Consider the following 24,267-nt stretch of genomic DNA (forward strand, 5'->3'; position numbering starts at 1 on the left):
TTTTATGTAAATTTATTCAAATTTTAAATATAAATTCTTTTTATCCCGGCCCCCGACACAGTGTCTGATGTGGCCCTCCTGCCAAAAAGTTTGGCAAAACCCCTGTCTTAGACTAACATGCCTACAGCACAGTATCCCTTCACCTCCCTCCCCATTTTACCAACAGCAGCTCCTTCTGACCCCCAGCTTCCATACAACTGGAAAAAGGGGGCTGCAACTGGCAAAACCCTCAAACCCCCCCCCCCCCACAAGACTGTAGACAGGGAATGGGCAGCCAAAACTACAGTATGTTTTTCTTGGTTATCCTGTTCCAGCCTCAAAACTGTTGTCAGCAGGACCCATGAGGGGGGGGAAGGTGCAGGGGTACATCTTACCTGGGCCCAGGGTCAAAAAGGGGCCTGGGAGCCGAAGGAGGGGAGCTGGAAATTTCTTAGGATCTGAGAAGATGTTTGCATATATTGTGTGAAGACTAGCATTCACATTGCACCTAAGCCTATAAAGTTTCTTTTGGGCCCCTTCCCTGCTCTAGGGGATCATAATTTCATACGATCATTGGATCAAAATTTCTATAAATTACAGTAGAAATTACAAGAAATTTTCACCCCAAAAAGGGGCCCACAAGAAACTTTGCACATCCTGATAAAAGATGTCTCAGAGGCCCTAACTGTCAGGGTGGAATGAAGTCCATTATGTCAAAGGGGCTGGAATAAAAAGAGAAATTAGCACTAATGGGCTTTTTGGTTCTTCTCCAGCTCCCCAGCCCAAGCCCCACCACTGGGATTTTAGAAAGGCGTTGTTACTTCCAGAGAGATGCCAACTTGCAGCACAGGACCTGCTCCTCCCCCAGCCCTGTTTTCAGTGAGTTAAATAAACAGAAGGGGGCAGCACTAGCCCAGTGTGCCCTTTCAAAATACAACATAACTTTGTCAGTCTTTTCAGTACACAGCCTGCAGCCAGCATTCATGCACAGTGATACACAAAAACCACATTTTCCATGAAACCTTCCACTTTAGTCTTCAATCTCCTATTGAAACTAAATATGGTATATTTAGTGAAACTGAAAGCAACTGAATGGGAGAAATTGGGACATTCAGCCTTCCTTATCAGTCTTGCCTCAATCTTCCTTCATTCCTGCTGCATTTCCCCCCCCCCCATCAAATTTCAGTTGGCAAACACCTCTAGGCAAAAACATGTCTTATTACTCTGTGAAGTGCCATGCATGGTAGTAGTGCCAATATCTTGGCAACCTTCAGTCTCGAAAGACTATGGTATCGCGCTCTGAAAGGTGGTTCTGGCACAGCGTCTAGTGTGGCTGAAAAGGCCAATCCGGGAGTGACAATCCCTTCCACACCGGGAGCAAGTGCAGTCTGTCCCTGGTCTGTCTCCCTGGCTATGGGCCTTCCTTCTTTGCCTCTTAGCCTCAGACTGTTGGCAAAGTGTCTCTTCAAACTGGGAAAGGCCATGCTGCACAGCCTGCCTCCAAGCGGGCCGCTCAGAGGCCAGGGTTTCCCACTTGTTGAGGTCCATCCCTAAGGCCTTCAGATCCCTCTTGCAGATGTCCTTGTATCGCAGCTGTGGTCTACCTGTAGGGCGCTTTCCTTGCACGAGTTCTCCATAGAGGAGATCCTTTGGGATCCGGCCATCATCCATTCTCACAACATGACCAAGCCAACGCAGGCGTCTCTGTTTCAGCAGTGAATACATGCTAGGGATTCCAGCACGTTCCAGGACTGTGTTGTTTGGAACTTTGTCCTGCCAGGTGATGCCGAGGATGCGTCGGAGGCAGCGCATGTGGAAAGCGCTCATGGCCCTGGACTCCCTTGCCTTTGGCAAGGCACCTGGAAAAGACAGCATCCCTGCTGAAGTCCTAAAATGCTGCAAAGAGATCATCGTCACTGAGCTGCATGAAATCCTCTGTCTCTGCTGGAGAGAAGGTGGAGTACCTCAAGACATGAGGGATGCAAACATCATCACGCTGTACAAGAACAAAGGTGACAGGGGTGACTGCAACAACTACCGCGGCATCTCTCTCCTTAGCGTTGTAGGAAAGCTGTTTGCCCGAGTTGTAGTGCCAATAGGGACCAACAAATCCTGCTCTCTGGTGAAATCTGAGTGCTAAAAGCAAAACAAACAAAAAATCAGCTCACATCCTCTCATTGTCCCAATAATGTGCACACAGGGACTCTGGTGAAGGTGGACTGTGCACTATGGCTGGCTGCAACAAGCAAGAATCCTACATCTTCATCTAGGCTAGGGAAATGAGTAGCAAAGCAGACAGTAGCCCTGTTCAGCACTAAGCCAGGCAATAGGGTTAGCCAAATACTCCACAGCAACGTCTTCTGGGGCTACAGCCCCTGCACTTTCTCCATTTGTTGGCAGACCCCAGCACTGAATCTGGGCAGAGCTCCCTCATTCTAGAGTCCTGGGTTCCAGAACACCGGGATAAGTTCAGTGTTTACCTCTAAAGATAACCCCTTGACAGAGAAGCATAGCATGGAGCATGTAAGCACAGCTTACCAACATGCTTGCATTCCTCCAACATCTGAACAGGGCTAATAATGCAGCCGCTCCCTAATCCTCACCCTTTCTCTTCTGATGGGTTTTGGGCAAGCGACAAAACTGGATCAGAGGGTTGCAGGTACTCAGAGGAGGATGACAATCAGTCCCCAAGCCATATTTTTTTTACAAGACAGCAGAGAAAGCACCGTGGTTTGCCAATACTCATCCAGTGACAAGCTGGAGTAAAGGCATTGTATTTATAGAAGAGGGGCCTCAGTTCAGAGAGAATGAAAAACACTGTTCTAGATCCACAGACTTTCCACAGTATTACCCACATCCCTTCACCCCAGGAAAGAAAACCCCTAGGTGCTGCCAGCTCCTACACATCTACACTATGAGAGGGGTACACTATGGCCCTCTGGATGGTGAGGGAGGGAAAGGGGAGATAAAAGGAGACTTAGAGATGGCAGAGAAATTAAATGAGTTCTTTGCATCTGTCTTCACGGCAGAAGACCTCGGGCAGATACCGCTGCCCGAACGGCCCCTCCTAACCGAGGAGTTAAGTCAGATAGAGGTTAAAAGAGAAGATGTTTCAGACCTCATTGATAAATTAAAGATCAATAAGTCACCGGGCCCTGATGGCATACACCCAAGGGTTATTAAGGAATTGAAGAATGAAGTTGCAGATCTCTTGACTAAGGTATGCAACTTGTCCCTCAAAACGGCCACAGTGCCAGAAGATTGGAGGATAGCAAATGTCACGCCTATTTTTAAAAAGGGAAAGAGGGGGGACCCGGGAAACTATAGGCCGGTCAGCCTAACATCCATACCGGGTAAGATGGTGGAATGCCTCATCAAAGATAGGATCTCAAAACACATAGACGAACAGGCCTTGCTGAGGGAGAGTCAGCATGGCTTCTGTAAGGGTAAGTCTTGCCTCACGAACCTTATAGAATTCTTTGAAAAGGTCAACAGGCATGTGGGTGCGGGAGAACCCGTGGACATTATATATCTGGACTTTCAGAAGGCGTTTGACACGGTCCCTCACCAAAGGCTACTGAAAAAACTCCACAGTCAGGGAATTAGAGGACAGGTCCTCTCGTGGATTGAGAACTGGTTGGAGGCCAGGAAGCAGAGAGTGGGTGTCAATGGGCAATTTTCACAATGGAGAGAGGTGAAAAGCGGTGTGCCCCAAGGATCTGTCCTGGGACCGGTGCTTTTCAACCTCTTCATAAATGACCTGGAGACAGGGTTGAGCAGTGAAGTGGCTAAGTTTGCAGACCACACCAAACTTTTCCGAGTGGTAAAGACCAGAAGTGATTGTGAGGAGCTCCAGAAGGATCTCTCCAGACTGGCAGAATGGGCAGCAAAATGGCAGATGCGCTTCAATGTCAGTAAGTGTAAAGTCATGCACATTGGGGCAAAAAATCAAAACTTTAGATATAGGCTGATGGGTTCTGAGCTGTCTGTGACAGATCAGGAGAGAGATCTTGGGGTGGTGGTGGACAGGTCGATGAAAGTGTCGACCCAATGTGCGGCGGCAGTGAAGAAGGCCAATTCTATGCTTGGGATCATTAGGAAGGGTATTGAGAACAAAACGGTTAGTATTATAATGCCGTTGTACAAATCTATGGTAAGGCCACACCTGGAGTATTGTGTCCAGTTCTGGTCGCCGCATCTCAAAAAAGACATAGTGGAAATGGAAAAGGTGCAAAAGAGAGCGACTAAGATGATTACGGGGCTGGGGCACCTTCCTTATGAGGAAAGGCTACGGCATTTGGGCCTCTTCAGCCTAGAAAAGAGATGCTTGAGGGGAGACATGATTGAGACATACAAAATTATGCAGGGGATGGACAGAGTGGATAGGGAGATGCTCTTTACACTCTCACATAATACCAGAACCAGGGGACATCCACTAAAATTGAGTGTTGGGCGGGTTAGGACAGACAAAAGAAAATATTTCTTTACTCAGCGCGTGGTCGGTCTGTGGAACTCCTTGCCACAGGATGTGGTGCTGGCGTCTAGCCTAGACGCCTTTAAAAGGGGATTGGACGAGTTTCTGGAGGAAAAATCCAATATGGGGTACAAGCCATGATGTGTATGCGCAACCTCCTGATTTTAGGAATGGGTTAAGTCAGAATGCCAGATGTAGGGGAGAGCACCAGGATGAGGTCTCTTGTTATCTGGTGTGCTCCCTGGGGCATTTGGTGGGCCGCTGTGAGATACAGGAAGCTGGACTAGATGGGCCTATGGCCTGATCCAGTGGGGCTGTTCTTATGTTCTTATGGGTACATATCCTCCCCTTCAGTCTTGCAAGTAATGAACATATTGCAGCATTTGTCATATATTCTCAGCCTTCCCCCCAGCACGAATCCCCATATTTGTGTCATCAGAATCCCCGTACTCTGCCATTTCTTTCTACTGAAAGTCTCAACTGGTTAATCACCACAGAAAACAAACATTCTTAAAGCTAGAGAAAGTAAATCAAAATCATAGGTAGCCTTGAGGGAAACTAAGGGAAAAAATCTACAAGAAAATTAGGGTAAACATTAACCGATCGTAGATTTTTCTTCTAATAGACGGATATGGCTTCCTATGATTTGGTGAATGACACGACTGATTACTGAATCGAGGAATTTTTGAAATTAGGAGATTTGGCACCCCAAATCTGCCACTTCCTCCACCACCCACTGCTGACGCAAACCACATCATTTGCTTCATGGATGGGCTGGCCCCCGAGTCCAGCCATAGGCAAGTCAGTCTCTTGCACGTACACACAATGGGCAGAATAAGACAGACCAAGAATCTCAAGGTAACAGAGGGGAGTATGACAACTGGCCTCAGTACTTGGAGGAGGAAGCCAAATCACCACAGTAGGTGGGATTCAGGAACTACAGAAAGCCTGTTTATGGTCAAGTTTGCCCTGGGTTTCCCTGAAGTCTGGTTAATTTACAGCACAAATTAGTTCAGTCTTAACTATAACTGCTTTCCTAAGAATTCCATCAAGTCTTTATCTGAATCCTAGGCACTGAAAACTCTGTCCCACCTACCTACTATAGCAGTGGTTCACATCCTCCTGGCCCTTTAAGACAGAGTTGGGAACCTACTAAGGATCCATAGGCAATGGTGCCTGTCAATTCCGGGTTCTCCCCACCACCACTGATTACAGGGATGTAAGAAGCCCTGTATAAACCCCCAACCTCCCTGGAGGAGGAAGAGCCAACAGTGGATGAACAGACATGTCTCCAGGGGCTCCTGAGAGACAGTCTGTTTCCCCCCAAAAAACTACAGGTCTGAAGAGGATCTGTAGATCTTTATCAGGAGAGATAAGATCTTTCCATGGTGCAGGTACCAGAGACTTTGAAAGCCCGACCGGGGGGGGGGGGGCTTTCTTCTCGGAAACCTAATTGTCAGGGACAGTATTGGGGGTGCAGTGTCTGCAATCAAGCTGCTGGCTCCGTGCTAAGATACCATATGGAAGAAAAAGCATGAAGCGTAAAGTTTAAGTTGGAAATTTAAGACAATTATGTGTTAATATTGTCCCTGGCTTTGATTGACTGATTTGGCTAAAAGCCAAACACTGAAGGTGTTAATGAGAAATTTTTTTAAGGATGTTGAAAGTGCTCTTTATCTCTGTAGTGGAATAAATCAGTCATGGATTATAATTATAAATATAATTTGGTGTGTGGACTAAAATCCAGAATTACTTGTGGACATAATTTTTATTAGACTTGAAAGAGTTTTGTCTCCTTGAGGCTGTTTCTTTTGTTTTGTTTTTCTCCATTAATCACACTGTTATCTGTAAGAAAAATTCAAAAAATGCCTGACTGAAAAAACATGTGATGGAAGTAAGGAGAATAATACGCTGTGGACATCTTGTGGATCAGAGAGAAGTTGCAAGATGGAGCCTGTTCCAGATATTTGGACTCATGATCCTCAAAAATTTGGAAAAATTGTTCACAATGAGAAGTCAGCAGTTGAGTTGGTCCTTGCAGATTCAAGCCAGTTTAAAGACTCTCTCTCAACAGATAGATGTGTGCAAGGAGCAATTGGAAGACATGAAGAAAACAGAAGATAAACAGAAGGAGAAAGCGGAAAAGAGGATGGTGAAGGATGAAATCATCATCAGAAGAGTGGATACAGAAATTAGAAGAGTGGAACATCAACAGGATCTAGAGGGGACGCTGATGGAGACTGAAATAGAGAGGATGGACAGAGTAACATGGGTGCACAAAATACAAAATTTGTTGGAAGAAGAAGAAAAACTATCCCAGTTAATTGGAAGAATGAACATACCTTATACAAGAAAGTGTGGGCTTATTGGATTATGTTATGGAGATAAATTACTAAAGATATTACAGGAGAAAAAATGGAAAGAAAGAAAGAAAAAGAAACCTGAGGGTTAAAGAAAATTGGAGGATTTTATTTAGTTAATAACTGGTTTAAATTTACTTAAAAATAAATATATACAAAATTGATATATATGAATTAGAATGAATTAGAAAAAATAGCAGGAAATGTTAGCATGCGGATGAATTGTTTTATAGGTGGTTATTATGTTAAAGAAAAAAATGTAATCAGATTGGAGAATTAGATTGGAGAAAGGTAAGGAACATATTATAAGAGATTGTTGGTTTTATTATAATTTGGAAATTAGATTACTATTTGATATTAATGAGTAATTGAACTAGTTGAGATGATAAAAAGTGAATATTTAGAAAAGATATTATAGGGAATTAGGAAAAATCTATTATATTTGATATAAGAAATATGTAAATGAGTAGAAGAGTTAGAAGTAGATGGAAGAATTGTTTTATATGTTGTTATATTTTGGTAATTAGATTTTGTTTTAATGTTAATGAGTAATTGAAGTAAGTTTATGTTTGATAGAAAGTGAAAATTTAGAAAATATAGTACTGGGTATTAGGGGAAATTTAGTATATATTATATAAATGGATAAGCTAATAAGAGGCAGAAGTAGATGAGTAGCAGATTAGGAGATATAGTATGATTAATGAGTAATGGTATATGGTATTTAGCACTCCTAAATGTATGTTATATGTTATATGGCAGGAGGTCTGGTCTAGAGGGTAGAGCCTCCGTCTGCCTGAAGATAACATCCACAAGGTCGCCAGTTCGAGGCCACCGGCACCGTGCGACCTTGGAGCAGCTGACAAGCTGAAGCCGAGCAATTCCATCTGCTCTGAGCGTGGGAGGATGGAGGCCAGAATGTGAAGCCAGATCGGAATGAAACACCTTGAATGTAGTGGTTCTTGAAAGAAAGAACCTTCTTTCAATTGTAAAAATCCCTATTTAATAAGGGATTTAAATAAAAGCCTGCCTATGTAAACCGCCTTGAAAAAAGTCTTGAATAAAGACCAAGAAAGGCGGTATATAAATACCTGTTGTTGTTGTTATTATTATTATTATTATGTTTGTATGTCTGTGCGTGTTAATTCAAAATAAATAAATAAATAAACAACAAACCCCTTACCTCCCTGTCGGTGGCAGTGAGAACTCAAACGTGAAGGACACCATCACCTATGGGTCTCTGCTGGTCACCACCTCCCTTAAGGAGGAAGGATTTTTGAAATGTGAAACCTGGGGGGGGGGGTCACAACCCCCAGTTTGGGAACTGTTGTACTCTAAGTACAAATACCTATACTATAGGTACTGAAGGTACAAATGTTAATCCACAAGGCCTCTGCAAATTACTGCCAACATACAACCCTGCATTGCTTTCCTGATAATAAAAAGAATTCTGCCCTGCGAGGTTAATATAGCAAAAGTGAAAGGACACAGCATTCTTTGGAGACATTTCAGATCAGGAGGAATAATGTCTGAAAATAACCCCACCTATGCAGAAGCCAGACTGGAAGTGGACACTGACAGTTAGGCAGGAATAGCAATAAAATCCTATGCCAGACATAGAATACAATGAAGAGATAAAATCTTTAATGACTGATGGTCTCATTCAGACAGTCTCTACTCTTAAACAGTACTAAGTCAGTCAAGATATTGGAGGTTGACCAAAGCATGAATGGGAAAGTGCCTTACACCAACCCAGCACAGAGAAGCACCAAGCAATGCCACTTGCTCTACTGGGGGCTTCAGTGCACCCTGCGCTTCTTGCTGGGGGTTGGCCGACTTCTCAGACCTCCAGGGGATGGCCGAGCAGTCTTCAAGGACTTGGACCGCTTCTGGAAGGAGCCTCGCCGTGAGACAAGCAGCTGTTTCTTCTGCTTATCACTTTTCAACTTTCCTTTAGGCTGCAACTTGGTTGCAACTGCTGCAGAAGATTCCTGTTTTGCAGTCTGTTTCTTCACAGCTGTCAACTCCTCTTGTTTCTTTCTTTTAGGTGGATTCCCAGGAGGTGCACACCCCTCTTTTGCTGTCTGCACATCTGGCTCACCCTGAGGTTCTTCGTCTGGAAGCAGAAGCAAGTATTAGACCAAAACACAGGCGAAGCAACACTGGGAGGTGGCGGGAAACAAAGTGGGGTAGGGGGGCACTAGCAAGTGAGCACAGCCAGTAAAATAAAAAGGTATACAATACTAATGCCCTATTTTGCATTAGTACCTTTGCTTACTACTGCAGGAGTGCCACAATGCACAGCATCTGGGTATCCAGGGCATCTGATTCCTGACAATTCCAGCATTTATTTGGTTTAAACAGGTTGTTTCTGCTAAAGGCTCCAAGTCTAAAGCCTAATCCCAACTATTCTACTTACCTCTATGCTTATCCAATTGCTCCATTGACAATAGAACATACTAGTAGTAGAGGTGTTTGTAAATAATTTTTCAAAGATTTCATAATTTGAAAAAAATGAAAAAGGCAGAAAGCGGTATTATGTGTTTTTATTCTAAGCTCATTTTTATTAATTTCAAACGCTTTATACTAGGTAGGTGATATGCAGCCATGGTATTATTTCTAACTGGAAAAGTAATCTACTTTAATTTCTGGAAAATATCTTAAACACCAAAATGTAGTGTTGTGTGTTTAACAAATACACCCATCTCTAACTATTATTCTAGTAAAAATGCATGCATTTTCAGTTGATTCATCTGTCTTTCAGCAGTTGAACTGAATCACATGAAACACATTTGCATTACATCAGATTAGCAGGTGTCTTTTTGCTAGTTTTAAGTTCAAGATACCACACACTGTCAGATCGAGAAACCATCTTTAACTGTTTCGTCCATTCTCGATTATATTAAAATAGATTTAAAAGATAAATGGACTATCCTAGAGCAGGGGTCAGCAACCTTTTTGTTAAAGGTTTCCCAAGCTGAGCTCTGCATGGATTGCATAACTTTGGCTTGCAGGCCACATCCAGCCAACCCATGTCTAACAGAAGCTCATAACCCTATAAAGTACTTATACCCTAATCTGCTTACTCCCAAATCAGAACCACTCAGTAGAGTGCAACTTCCTTCCTAAAAAAAGGAGCTGTATTCAAACTGTATTTTATGCAAACCATTTTTGTGCTTCACATAAACTCAAGAATGACGTATTATCACAGCCAATGCTTAGCAACTGTAGCTAATGCTAAAGAAAATCTCTGCCTAATAAATTAATGGTGTTGATACGGCACTGTTCACCAATAGTTTAGCATAGCTGGCACTAAGAGAAGTTATTCTGCTTACGGAGTTGCTAATGGATGTGACTTTCCCAGTTATAGTGCTGGGGGTGGGGGGGTTGGTTTAATTTGGTAGCAAATGGGCAAACCAATCCAATGTAAATCCTTGTGCGGTGATGCAGCGGTGCCAGCATGGGTTATGCTGCATCCTGTGAGGAATTTCCAGCTGCTGGAAGTCTCCTTAGGGAAGGGGACATTTGGCTGCTTGCACCAGGGTAAGCCCCAGCAACAGCAATGGGTCAACTTGGACCTGTGCCAGTGATATCACTGATGCATGTCCGCACTGATCCAAGTAAGTGGATCAGACCCAGGAAGAGGGTTTGAGTATAGTGCATGCCAGCACTGCTGATCCTGCCCCCTCCTGGGCCTGATCCATCCACTCCCATCGCTGCCCTGCTTTGCCCTCCCACTGCCCCATTCTACCCCTCTCCTGTGCTGGTCTAACCTACTCCAGCAGGCGTTCCCGCTGGCACACTTGGGCTTGCGCTGTTGCAAAGCACTTTATGCCACTTTTGCGACAGTGCACGCTGGTGGAATGTGTGCTCTCAACAGGATTGGGCTGTAGGATTCTGATCAAGACAGTTCTCTGAACTGTTACCTTTCAGAGGCTTGGGAATGGCATTGGAAAACTTCTTGAGTTTGGCGACAAAAAACCCATCCATATTGTGGGTGTGAGGGTAGAAGCGCCGGGTACATTTCAAGGAAGGGTGGAAGCGGCGCTCCTTAAACCTAGAGGAACAAGAAGGAAATGTCATGTTTCCAAATAGAAGAAGCAATCAGAACAATGGTCTGCTCTCACATTCCAATTCTCTGAAGCGGAGAACACACCTGGTAAATCCTTCCTTGCCAAAGTCCAGGCCTGTCATTACCAAGCGGACGTTGCGTTTCTTCAGGGCATAATCCACAACCCACTCATTCTCCTCCACCTACCAACACAGAAGAGGAGCTGTCAGATTCCCCCTTTTCACAGGGAACAGCAACTGCTGCTCTGGGCCATGGAAGAGAAGGAATAAACTCACCGTGACCGAACACGTGCAATAGACCACGTATCCCCCAGTTTCGGAGGCAGCATTGACCGAGTCAATGGCACTGAGAATCAGTTCCTTCTGTAGGTGAGCACAGCGCAAAATGTCCTTCTCATCCTGACAGACACAGATCAATAACTAGTGATCATATTATACTTTTGAAAGTTTGAAGCATGTCATGAACATTATTCAGTATCACCGCCACCCTGTACTAAGTTCCCCCTACTGGAGGTGGGAGGACTAAAGCCAAGAAGTGGCTTGCTCAAGGCCACTTTTCTACTTCTCGAAGGAAGGACACCCTCTGATATGCAGAGCAACATATTTTATACTTGGATTTCTCTAGATTTGCATTGTGTCCTACAGATTCACTTCATTCCATCAGGTTTTTACAGTACTCACTATGTCTATGTTCTTGCTTGGCAGTAAGCATGCTATCTCTCCAACTTGCCTTGGAGGCTTCCTTCCTCTCCAAGTATCCTTTGAATCTACAATTTCCTCAGTCTCTCATCTTTCTAAATCATGTCCTGCTATATACTCATTACTAAGCTCCACCCTATCCCTATGTAGAAGACCTAGAGAACTTACACTATCTTCCCTTCAGGAACCGAGTTATCCTGAATGGGATAACTTTGCAGCTTCTATTTTCTCCATTTAAAGTCAATGTCAATTTAAATAATAAAACAGAATTTTAAAAAATCTAAAGCTGCAGAGCAAAAAGCAAACTCATCTCCTTTGTAAAGGCTGTGTTCCAAAAATGTTTCCAAGTACACAGCAAATCTAAACATAGCAAAGCACTAGACAACAGTTCTAAAAGTGATTCCTTGGGGGGTCCTGGACATTAACATCCTAGCTAGCAACCTAAATTTGGCTCCTAGGGCTACACAACTACGTTACCCAGCATCACTGGTCTCAGCATGCAACACAACCATCAACTTTTTTTCTACATAGATTTCACACCAGGCAAACAAGACATCACATATTTAAGATGTGCACAGTGTGTCTCTCACTTCCTTCCACCATTATAAAAAAAAAAGATACCTACATAGATATTTTTATAGTAAATTTAATTGGCTAATAAGAGGGGCGTGTGTGCTGAATTCTTTAATCTGTCATCAGCTCTCAGAAAAGAATCCAGTGTGCAGTTCTAAGCTTCTCTTCCCCCTACTTTCTGCATGCAAATTCAGACCCCAATGTCCTCCTGCAGCAATCACAGTTCAATCACCTTATTAGTTTTGACTGTTGGGTCCTTTGAAATCACACCTGTGCCACTACACGGAGCATCAAGCAGGACGCGGTCAAAGCCACCCAGCACCTTGGGAGAGAAGAGAGATACATTCAGAAGTAAGTTTCTCCCTTTGTTCTACATGAATTCTTCTCTTTAGAGTTGTCGCCTGGAAGCCAAATGCAAACTTTTAAGTCCCTGAATGCAGCAGGAGACAAGGCTGGTGCAGTTGCTCCCTGCCAACTCTTCTCCCTGACCCACCACACTGAAATCCTGTTCACCACAGCGGTGAAGGGTGGGCACAGGTGATTGGACTGGGTAGGAGCAGTTATGGCTGCCTTGCTTCTTCCTGTTAGCTCTGAAAGCATGTGTCCATATTCAGTGTTCCCCTAATTTTTTGTGCCACTGCGCAGAGCCCTTCCATAATTGTGCGGCAGCATCTCCGGATGCTCTGCAATCACATAATAAGCCATTGCCAGCTTCCAGAACAATGAGCTCAGTTTCATGCTGTGCGGCCAAGCAGCTTAGAGGGAACACTGCACATGTTACAAGATGGCAACCTTTCTCCCCTTCCCACACCAAGGAACTTAAGGATGCCTTTGGCCAAGTACGGTCTGACCCACATATAGTCTCTTAACCATATACCTTGGGAAACTGGCGCCCATCACAGTGGCTTACGACAGTGTTTGTGACTCCCAGACGATGCAGGTTTCCTACCACACTGTGCAATCGCTCGGCATTGCTGTCATTAGCAAGTATCACACCGGTGTTCTTCATTAGCTGAGCTGTCAGGGTGGGGGGAGGACCACACAAAAACATTAGAACTGTTAGACAGTGCACCTTACCGCCTTCCAGCCCCAATCATAAGAGGCCTGAAAATTCCTGCCATTCATTTTTCCTTTGCTGCTCTTTTTCATTTCCAGCCCTGAGCCTCCATACAAAATAGAGCAGACTCCTTTCCTCAACCCTCTGATACCTATGTAGCTGGTCTTGCCGCCGGGAGCACAGCACATGTCCAGAATACGTTCATTCTCCTGGGGGGCCAGAGCCATGACTGGGAGGAGGCTGGAGGCTCCTTGCAACATGTAATGTCCAGCCAAGTACTCTGGGGTGGCACCTGGCAGTGAAGGGGAAGCACAGATAAAGCTGTGAGAAACCAGACAAGCTGCTGAGAAACTCCAAAAAAAAAGGGGTGAGGTTGGTAGTCCATCACTCACCTATCGGCACAGAGGAGTCATACACAACCAGTCCGGTTTTTGACCACTTTCCTAAAGGGTCTAGATTTACTCCACGGTTTATCAGGGCCTGAAGAAGAAATGGTGGAAGAGAATGAAGCCCTTTCACTAAGACAGGAAAGGGCTAGGAGAAGCCATGGAGGATGCAATCAAGTTCTCACCTGTGCTAGGTCACGGCGCCGTGTCTTGAGTGTGTTGGTGCGAAGGGTCACAGGTCGAGAAACCTCATTTGACTCCAGGAAGTCAACCAACTAAAAGGGGGGGGGAAGAAACACAGTATAATGATAAGAATCAGTGACATCAAGAAAGAGCAACTGGGGGGGCTAGAGTACAGCTTTACCTCTGCAAAGAGAGGAAGCTGGGCTTCCAATTCCACTCAAGGGCTTAGTAGCTGTACGAATTGTAGTCTGAAAAAGGCCAAACAAACATAAACTTGCATATGAATAAAACAGATTTGTTTATTTGTGAATTCTTCTACTTGTTCACTGTTCAGTGGTCCAGACATTGGGTGGTCTCCTCTCCACTAGGAGGCAAGTTATTTTCTTAGAAGACAGAATTGGTTGAGAAATGGATTAGGAAGCACCACCCACTTTCTCAACAACTTTGAACCCCCCCCCCCCCCCGTATGGGTTAAGGGTGCATTGGTTCTGTGTATGTAATAGTGGTGACTATGCTCTGTAGTAGAACATGACTTGATCTTTCACATGCTTTAAGTTACATATAAGCCTCTCCATCCAACTTGAAACAGCACACAGATTTATACATAGGGATATGGATAGGGTTATTTCGATTTCGTCTGCCTGCGCAATGGGATATAAAGGGACCAACTGGTAACAAGAAAAATGAATTAATTGGGCAACAAACTAATTGGTCTACTAGAAAAATAGTACCTCAGACAGTGGGAAGAGGTCCATCAACTTCCCAATCAAAAAGTCACTGTAAGAGTAATAAGCTGAAAGGTCTTGACGCAGAAGGGCCAGGTATTCCTGCCGGGAGCGCCCCTCCTCTCGCTTTGCCCCAAAGTTCTGGAGCACCTCTATGTTGTCCTTGATGCGCTGATGAATGAGTTGAAGGTCAGGTAGCTGAGCAGGTGATAAGGTCGTTAAGGAGCAACTGCAAACAGATGAAGCTCTTACACCAGGTTGAACCACTGGCCTGCTAACTCAATATTAGTGGTTCTAACTGACAATAGCTCCAACACCTCAGGCAGTGCCTTTTCTAAGTCCCAATACCAGAGAGTCTTGTAAATGGGACCACTGAGTTATGGTCCTCTCCCCAAATGTTCCACACATCCACAAAATAAGCTCTGCCTGTTGCCTGTGCAAGAGGCAACATGGCAAAACATCAGCAGTGGCTGGGGTGTTCACTTGCATGTGACAAAGCAGTCTGCCACTTGCAGGTGCAGTCTAGTCATGACAGAGTGAGACATCAGTTATGCACAAGACAGGAAGAGATTCCTAATGCTTCAAAAGAGAACTATATAAATGCCAAGTGCGCAAAGACATAATGCAGACTCTTGGGAACCCCTAAAATAGGCCTGAAAAGCAATGCTAGGCTGCCACCCCCCTTTATGGCAGATGTTTAAGTCAGAGAGTTGGTAACCTTGGGGCACCTGGTGAGGTCATAAAACCTGAGCCTGGAACTTTAGAGCTTACATCTGCATTAGAACATGCCAATGCTCTGACATGCCACAAGGGGAGTGCAACAGGGCATGAAGGTAAAGATGTACAAGGGAGCTTGCAACTGCCAGTCCAGCATAGCACCACATATTCCCACCTGCAGACATGCATACACCCCCATCTTAACCTGTACTAAGCACCCACTGAGAGGAAGGATATCTTTCTCTATCTCCTGCCCACTGGGCAGCACAAAGCGCTCATCGGCATCCAGGTTAAGCTGCAGGTCTCTGTCCTCCTTTTGCTCCTGGTCCACATCCTGCCTGCATTGCGATGGCTCTTCCTCCTCCTCCTCACTGTCATCTTCACTAAAGCCCTGCCTGCATTCAAGAAAAAGAAACATGTAAAGCACAAGATTCTATCACTAACCCCTCTACCCCAAGCATCTCCTGTAAAGGACAAGGGTCTGCCAACCAACAAAGCCTAATATCCTGAATTTCACTCACCTGTCCAACTTCTGCTTCTGGGCAGCTTTCTCAATGGGTAAGAGCTGTTTTCAGAAAAGAAAAGGACAAGAAAAGCAACATGATCAGAAATGCCACCACACTTCTTCAAGGTTCAGGATGCATATACAGAGAAGAAAGCATGGGGAAGAGAAGGTCAGGAGCATATGCACTTCAAGTCAGTAATAGTTATATTGCCCCAATACAACCATGCTAGTTCATTTTACATTAAAAAAAATTATGAAGTCAGTAACAGAAGATTGCCGGCATTTATGTAATTTTTTTTTGCATTCCACTATTCATCAGATGGTGCCTTTGTTTGGGAAGGATCCCATTTCAGGGGCTGAGCCAGACAATAAGTATGGAAACTTGGTTTACCAGGAACAGGTTGGACCTTGGTATCCGCAGGGGATCTGTTCCCAGATCCCCCGCAGATTTGGAACCCACAGAGGTTCAAATCCGCAGATTCCAAACCTGCAGATAAGGAAGACCCACTGTAGTTGCAAAATTGTGGGGATGAAGAAAAGTCTGGTTTTTAGCACAGGGGAAGTGGTTAAGAGCAAGAGTTCAACCTGCCCCTTACCTTCTCCCATGATGCACAAGCACACGCTTCTAACCCTAGCTGGGTTAAAAGCAGCAAGCAGAGGGAAGGTGAGGCACCACCCCCACCTCTCATCCCATGTACATATTCACCCACTGCACCTGCTAATGATATGGATTCTCAATACACTCGTTTGGTATCAAACACCTAGTTCTACTGTACGTGTCTCCACTGACAAAGTCATTTGTTAACTTGTACACATATGCAGAGTCCCACAATTCATCTTCTGCAAAAATAAATAAAGCTAACCTATTTTAAGGGATGTCCAAGAACAATCTATTCCATATATTTAATAGTTTTGCAATGTTAAGTATTCCTACATTCCTCTAGATCAGGGGTGCACAAACCCTGGCCCTGGGGCCACATGTGGCCCTCGAGGCTTCCCAATGCAGCCCTCAGGGAGCCCCCAGTCTCCAATGAGCCTCTGACCCTCCAGAGATTTTTTGGAGCCCGCACTGGCCCGATTGAACTGCTCTCAGCGTGAGGGCGACTGTTTAACCTCTCGCGTGAGCTGTGGGATGAGGGCTCCCTCCACTGCTTGCTGTTTCATGTCTGTGATGCAGCAAAGGAAAGGGCAGCCTTGCTTTGTGCAAGGCCTTTTATAGGCCTTGAGCTATTTCCAGACCTTCATTCATTCATATAAGTTCATCTTTAATATATTCAGTTATGCAAACTTATGCAAATTTATTCAAATTTTAAATGTAAATTAATTCCTTTTTTCCCCCGGCCCCCGACAGTGTGAGAGAGATGAAGTGGCCCTCCAGCTAAAAACTTTGGATACCCCTGCTCTAGATCTACCCAATTTTTCCCATTCACAGCAAAACATACAGAAATAAACTGGCTTGGTGACATTCTGTTCAGACCCAGTGTTAATCCAATGTCAATCCAAACTAAATCATTAGTATAATATAGAAGTTTAATACCAATAAACGATCTTTTTGTTTTATTTTTATAGCATATTTCTTCACATTCTTGGACACGTATAACACCATATGGAACTCTCTCTCCCTGCCCCTAAGTGCTAAAAATCTCAACATCTTAACCTAATGACAGCAACTAAGCCGAAGTGCCGAGAGTGCTTACCTCCTCGTCATCTTCAGAAGACAAAGCTCCATAGTCATCCACCATCCCGTTCTCACTTCCATCATCCCCCTCACTCTCCAAAAATCCCTCATTCCCATCACTGCCACTGAGGGCCACACTGTCTTCATCACTCTCTTCAGGTCTGGATCTCTTCTTCCCAGAGGCAGAAGGAGTAAGCCATCTAGCGTTGTTATCACTAAAGCCAGCTCGGCTGCCATCTTGTGACGCTGATCTCTCATTTGCACCTGTTTGTGATGACTTCTTTGTAGCTGCAAAACAGAACAAAGAAGGGCAACCTGAAGCAAGTGTCCAAAAAAGCTGTCTGCCACCTGAGGTACCAAGGCTGTGAACTGGGACTTACACCTGTTCTTTTGGAGTGTCTTGTGCTTTACAGTTTCCCCAAGGAAAATGCAAATATTTGAGACACTCACACAATCAAGTAGTTTTTGAAAAACAGCTAATAGGTATTGCAACAATGAAACAAAAGGATTAAATAGTTTGGAGGCCCTCACCCCATCTCATGCATGTAATCCCAAACTTCTTGGAGGAAAGTTCTCATCATATAAATGTGGTAAGCTTGAAATGCCTTCTGCAGCATTTCTTGAATAGAGGATTATAGCCTGGGAATGCCAAATTTTAATAGGCCTGCCACATGCCCCAGGAATTTAGCCATAGGGATAAGGTAAGTGAAGCCCACCTCCATTGCTTCTTAGCAATCCCCCTCCTCCTACCAAGGACTGAAAAAAGCCAGGTCCCTCTTCCACTCACTGAAACCATGCCTTGCACAACTTCCCAATCTATCCTGCTGCGTTTCCAACTGGAATAGGGCTGCAACCAGCGGTAAACCCACCCAGCTGCACACCCGGGGCAAAGGTCCGTGATTCCACCCGCCCCATGCAAAGTGGTGCCTCGTGCAGCTCCAGGACCGACTGGAAAAGCCTCCTAAAGCTTCCCCGTGGTCTTAAACTGGGCTTTCAGCAAACCAGAAGCACCGTTTCCAACCATGTAAGGAGCCTCAATGAGGCTTCTCGAGCAGTCCTAAAAGCACGCAGACTCAGTGCCCGGGGTATTTGTCCCATTCACAAAGTGCTAGGTCAGCTGCTGGCTGAGACCATTAACCAACAAAAATTTGAGTTGATTAATTGAAGGGGCACATTTTAATCTATAAAGGCCAAAAGAATACAGCATACAGTACGTGTTTATGTTAGAAAGTCACAAAAATCATGCTTGATATATATTCCTAGGTTGTGTCTGGCTGGGATCAAGATGGAATCCTTAGGAGATAATAGATGTAATGTAATTCTCCCAGGATCTGATGAAGTAGGCTCTCACTTATGGAAGTCCACACAACAATAAACGTGCTGATCTTCAGAGTGCCACTCTGTTTCTAACACTGATAGTGGAACTTATTAGAAAAGTAAGACTGGTAAATGATATTAATATTATTGAATTTTGCAACAGGGGTTGATCAATGGGAGAATACACCGTCCATATTGAATTGATGGTACCAGTCAAAGTAGTGCAGGCACAGAAGGGGCAATTGGCCGTATCCCCCAACAAAGAGGAAATGGCTTTTCTGATATAGAAGTAGCTCAAATGGACAGAATTACATGCTAAGGGCCCAATCCTATCCAACTTTCCAGCATTGGTGCAGCCACAATGCAGCCCCGAATTAAGGGAACAAATGTTCCCTGACCTTGAGGAAGCCTCTGTGACTGCCTCCCCACCACAGGATGCTGTGCACACCCCATTGGCACGGCTGCACCAGCACTGGAAAATTGTAAGGGCCCAATCCTATCCAATTTTCCAGTGCTGGTGCAGCTGTGCCAATGGGGCATGCACTGTATCTTGTGGTGGGGCAGCAGTCACAGAGGCCTCCTTAAGGTATGGGAACATTTGTTCCCTTACATTGGGGCTGCATTGCAGCTGTACTGGTGCTGGAAAATTGGATAGGACTGGGCCATTAGTGAAACAGACAATTAAGAGATTCTTCATTTTTTGAGAAGCAGGTAACCTTTTATTCTGAGATGAAATTTATGGAAATGAGAAATGGCATCAATTTGGTTCTTTTGGCAAGAAATAAAAAAAAAATTGACAAACAATAGTACCTTTTGGGGATAAGTCTTCCTGCATAGAACTTTCCAAATACCAAGGCAAGCTGAGGTGAAAAGGTGTGAATAAAATAATGTAGCAGGGGGTCAAAGAACATTGCCCTGCTCCTCCCATGAAGTGGCACAAAACCAACCATGACAGGTGAGGGAAATGAGATCCTGTGAATGATGGTTGGGGCGGCAGCTTTTTAGGATATTTTCTGCAGAGACACTGGACAATTTAGCTGCCAATGGCTTGGATCCAGGGAAGCAAAGAAAAGCTCCAGTCATGCAACAGGGCTCTTTTTGCCACCATTTGTTCCTTTCCCCTGCACCCCCCAAAAAGACACTTCTAGGACTCAAGAGGCCCTCTGGAACAGAATGATTACAGCCACAGGGGCTCAGGTTAGAGAGTGGAAACAAACGCTGTGCTCATGAAAGCAGCAATCTGGATCCCAGTCCTTGCCTGGAGTGGAATGCCCCTCCTGGTCTCTACAAGTAACAAGAATGAAACAGTTGTCTTGTAGCTGTTCTCTACGTCCATCAGCACCAGGCACTGAACAGCAGCAGTGGAGTCCTGATCTCTACAAAGAGGAATGTGTTCAATGTCCACCCTAGCCCTCTCAGCCACTCCCTCACCTGTCAATTCCTGGAGCTCATTCTTGCCTGTTTGGGGCTCTGCCAACTTGATTCGCCTCTTTGCAGCTCTAAAAATAATAAGAATGAGCAAAAGTAACCGGGTCAAACACAGTAAAAATACTAAGGGCAATAAAAGTTAACTCCATTTAAGGCTGCACTTCTATGTTCACAATACACCAGTTGGGCAGCATTGGGTTTGGTACAAGACTTCTATGCTAGCATCTCTTGATACATATCATGAACCCCACACCCAAGCAACCATGCTTAGACCAATGTACTGTTGTGTCACTACACCCCTACCACTGGCACAACTCTAGGGGGGAGAGGCTAATATGAGGCAGCATCAGGGCTACTATGAGGCAGCATCATGTTGGGAGAGGAAAGGACTTAGGCTAAATCTTAATTAACCTAAACTTGGGTTCTGGTCCCTATGCTAGCACACCATTTCTGGTGTACACCGACCCCAGAAATTATGCAAGTTAAAACTCTCGGTGAACTCAATGGAAAGCCAAAATACTGCTCCCTCTACACCACCATGACAGAGCACAGCATTCAGACTAATGTGGCAGCCAACTGCAGGATTCCCACACCAGCATATAAATCCCTGCCACAGTGTTCATAATCAGATGACAGATGAATCCATCTTGAACTGAACCAGACTACTGGTTTACCTAGCCAAGTATAATCTACACCAACTAGCATTTCCAGCAATTCTTTAACTGAAGATAACCAGGAATGAACCCGGGGCCTTCTACATATAAAGCATGTGTTTTTCATGTTGATGCTCAGTGATCATTGGCAGCTTGTGTCTACTGATTGGAAACTCTCACACTTCCCTCAGTATTCTCCAAAATGAACCTACATTAAAGGTCAAAATGTAACCAATTATATAATTAAAAACCAGATAATCAACTATTATCCCAGGGAACCGCTCAGCAATCACTTGGTAGTAGCGCTCTGCACCCAAAAGATCCCAGCATCCATCTCCAACATTTCAGCGCAAGGCTGGGAAGCTTCCTGTCCAAACCTCTGGAGTGCCACAGTCAGTTGTTAGATGGACCCCAATGGTCTGGCTGAGTTCTGGACAGCTGTCTATGCGAACAGCCTTGATCTCTGTCACTCACCTTCGCCGAGCATTGCTAGAGAGCTTCCTTGTGCCATCTTCAGGAGCTGGGGGAGAGAAGAAATCCACAGGAAGCTGAGTAATATAGAAAACAAGAGCAGGAAAGCCTCAAGCACTTCCAGCTGTATTGAGGACACAGGTGAAAGTTTACCAGGTATAGATGTTAGGCTGACCTAAGAAAGGCTGTTGTTTTAAGCAACCTCCATGCACTCTGGAGAGATTAGACTCTTTTAACCTTCCCTTTCAACCTCCTTCTAACCAGCCTCCTCATTTGAAGGAAGTCAAGGATTTTTGTGAGAGATTTGCCCGGTATTCTTCCCCTGACGTGCATGTCGAAACAGATCGCAGCATGATCACTATTCCCCAATGGCTCTGTAACATTGACATCTCTAACCAGGTCCTGAGTACCGCACGATATTAAATCCAGTCACCTGTGCTCTGGTGGGCTCCATGACTAGCTGCTCTAAGGCACAGTCATTTAGCACATCAAGGAATCCGGTCTCCTTTTCGTGACCAGAACACAAATTGATCCAGTCAATATGAGGATAATTGAAGTCCCCCATGATTACAACCCTGTCCCTCCTTGTCACCTCCCTGATCTGTTTCCTCATTTCAAGGTCCCCTTCCGATTTCTGGTCTGGAGGATGATAGTACGCCCCCAGTATTACATCGCTCCTCAGGCCTGGTAATTTAACTCACAGAAATTCTACGGTGGAGTCAGACCCACCTTCAATCTCTACTTTGCTGGATTCTATCTCTTCCTTAACATAAACAGCCAACCCACCTCCAACACACCCCTCCCTGTCCCTCCTGTAGAGTTTATAGCCCGGGATTGCGGTATCCCACTGATTCTCTGCATTCCACCAGGTTTCCGTTATACCCACTTTGTCAATGTTTTCCCTAGTCACCAGACATTCCAGTTCTCCCATCTTTGCTCGGAGACTTCAGGCATTTGCATAAAAGCATTTGTACATGGAATGCCCCAGGATGGGCTGCTTATTCGCTCCTTTGTCTCCACATCCTCTCATTGTGCCAAACCGTCTATCACATCCCATCACGCTACCATTTCCAATTTCTTCTCCTACTCTACCTTTGTCTTGTTGTTCTCTAACCTCCCCATCCTCGTCCCATAGGGATGAGGAGTCCCGAACCGGATGCCCCTTGGCTCCTGTCGGCCTTTCCCCAGGGATCAGTTTAAAAGCTGCTCTGCCACCTTTTTAATGTTATGCGCCAGCAGTCTGGTTCCATTCTGGTTCAAGTGGAGCCCGTCCCTCTTGTACAGGCCCCGCTTGTCCCAAAAAGTTCCCCAGTGCCTAACGAATCTAAACCCCTCCTCCCTACACCACCATCTCATCCACGCATTGAGACCCCTGATCTCTGCCTGCCTAGCTGGCCCTGCGCATGGAACAGGTAGCATTTCCGAGAACACTACCTTTGAGATCCTCTTTATCAAACTACATCAAAGATCCATCAAGCTACTGATAAAAATGTTAACAAGGACTTAGCCAAGGCCAGTTTTATAGCACTCTGACAAAAAAACCCTTCCAATTTGATGAGGAAGCCACACCATAAGACAGACTCATCACCTCATATTGCTGAGGCCAATAGGCATAGCACTTATCAAAGTTACCTTAAAGACTCAGAGCAGAGATGGAATTCAGACTGGATACTTCTCTACCAGTATTCATATAGTACAATTCAAAACACATTTACTCAGAAGTACACAGTATGTCAAACTATGTTCCCAAACTGTGAGCTGTTGGGAGCCATGGAAACCAGCCAGGAGAGCTGTGGAATCCTTGTGAAAAACCCACCTATACAATATAGGAATGTAGTCCTAATGGGGAGCTGCAGCCAATGCCCAGTAGGACAAGGAAGCCACCAGTCAAAGAAGTTTGGAAACCACTGAAGTATGCGGTTAAGATACCAGCTGAAAGTACCAGCAAAATCAAGAGGTTACTTCTAAGTACATCCTCTGCCACGACAAAGTGGAGTACAGAGCACAGTGCACCCAGTGGTGGTCTACTGACCAACTTCCTGCAGATCAGTACCTGCTAGTTACTAAGAGCCCAAGCCTATGCCCGTCTACTCAGAAGTAAGCCCCATTACGGTCAATGGAGCTTACTCCCAAGAAAGTGCGGTTAGGATTGCAGCCTAGGATTCTTAAAGAGTGCTGAATAGGAGGGTCTTGGTCTGATACAGTCAAGCACACTTGATGTGCCTAGAGGTTCATGAACATGCACTCTGGCTACGCACGTTTCAAAACACATCGCGATGCCACAGCAATTCTAGCAAATTCAGTGGCCCACGGGAATCCGTGCATCCCTGTGCGCCCCACTCTGCCCACAGCAGCGGCATGCCTCCATGCGGGCCCCACAGCTTACCAGGGGGCAGGAAGCGGGACAGCTCCTCCTCAGCCCCGCGCTGCTTGCGAGCCTTGCGCCCCGGACCGCGCTTCACCTTGCGGGTGGGGTCCAACTTGCGCCCCATAGCCCCGGCCTGCCCCTCTCTCTACGCAGAAGGAAGCCTCGCACGTGGAGAGCTGCCCAAGGAACGCAATTTCCTTCCGCCCTGCGCTGGGCTCCCTGATTGGCCGAACGCTTTTTTTTCCTGCTCGCAGCCTGGCGCTTGGCTGGGTGGTTCTGGTCTCATTCCATTCGAAGGACTTGGCTCCCCCTCCGCAGTGCCCCTGTTGGATTGGCCAATGGCTTCCACCCGCTGCGACCAATGAGCAGAGAGAGACGACAAGCTGCCTGTAGGTTCAGGCGGCTTTTTCCCGGGAGCTGAGAGCGGGCGCTGCCCTTCCAGCTCCCGCAAAGGGACCGGCTTGGGCGAAGGTGTCGCTTTCAGGGCATTAGGTTCCTTTTCACTTCCAAGCACAGCTCGATCAAGGTCTACTCATTCCTGACTGCAGATGCTTCTACCGCAGTGAACATCTGAGGTTAAAAGCATCTTGTGCTTTGGTTTAAACTCTTCTTTTATAACAGTGGCA

At 45.4% G+C, this 24,267-nt stretch overlaps 1 protein-coding gene across 1 annotated transcript; it reads right to left on the minus strand.

The window, feature by feature from the left end:
* Positions 1–8,432: 8,432 nt before the first annotated feature.
* NOP2 (NOP2 nucleolar protein) lies at positions 8,433–23,828 on the minus strand. Its single transcript, XM_066614995.1, has 16 exons — positions 23,660–23,828; positions 21,277–21,322; positions 20,153–20,220; positions 17,424–17,692; positions 15,743–15,786; positions 15,459–15,616; positions 14,511–14,710; positions 13,782–13,871; positions 13,603–13,690; positions 13,362–13,502; positions 13,031–13,170; positions 12,386–12,475; positions 11,158–11,280; positions 10,967–11,064; positions 10,737–10,867; positions 8,433–8,926 (listed from the first exon to the last, which is right to left on the minus strand). Exons 1-16 carry the CDS (start codon positions 23,763–23,765, stop codon positions 8,610–8,612), a joined length of 2,109 nt encoding a protein of 702 aa, XP_066471092.1. The 5' UTR covers positions 23,766–23,828; the 3' UTR covers positions 8,433–8,609.
* Positions 23,829–24,267: the final 439 nt, after the last annotated feature.

Source organism: Tiliqua scincoides, chromosome 2 (assembly GCF_035046505.1).
Source record: "Tiliqua scincoides isolate rTilSci1 chromosome 2, rTilSci1.hap2, whole genome shotgun sequence".
Lineage (NCBI taxonomy): Eukaryota > Metazoa > Chordata > Lepidosauria > Squamata > Scincidae > Tiliqua > Tiliqua scincoides.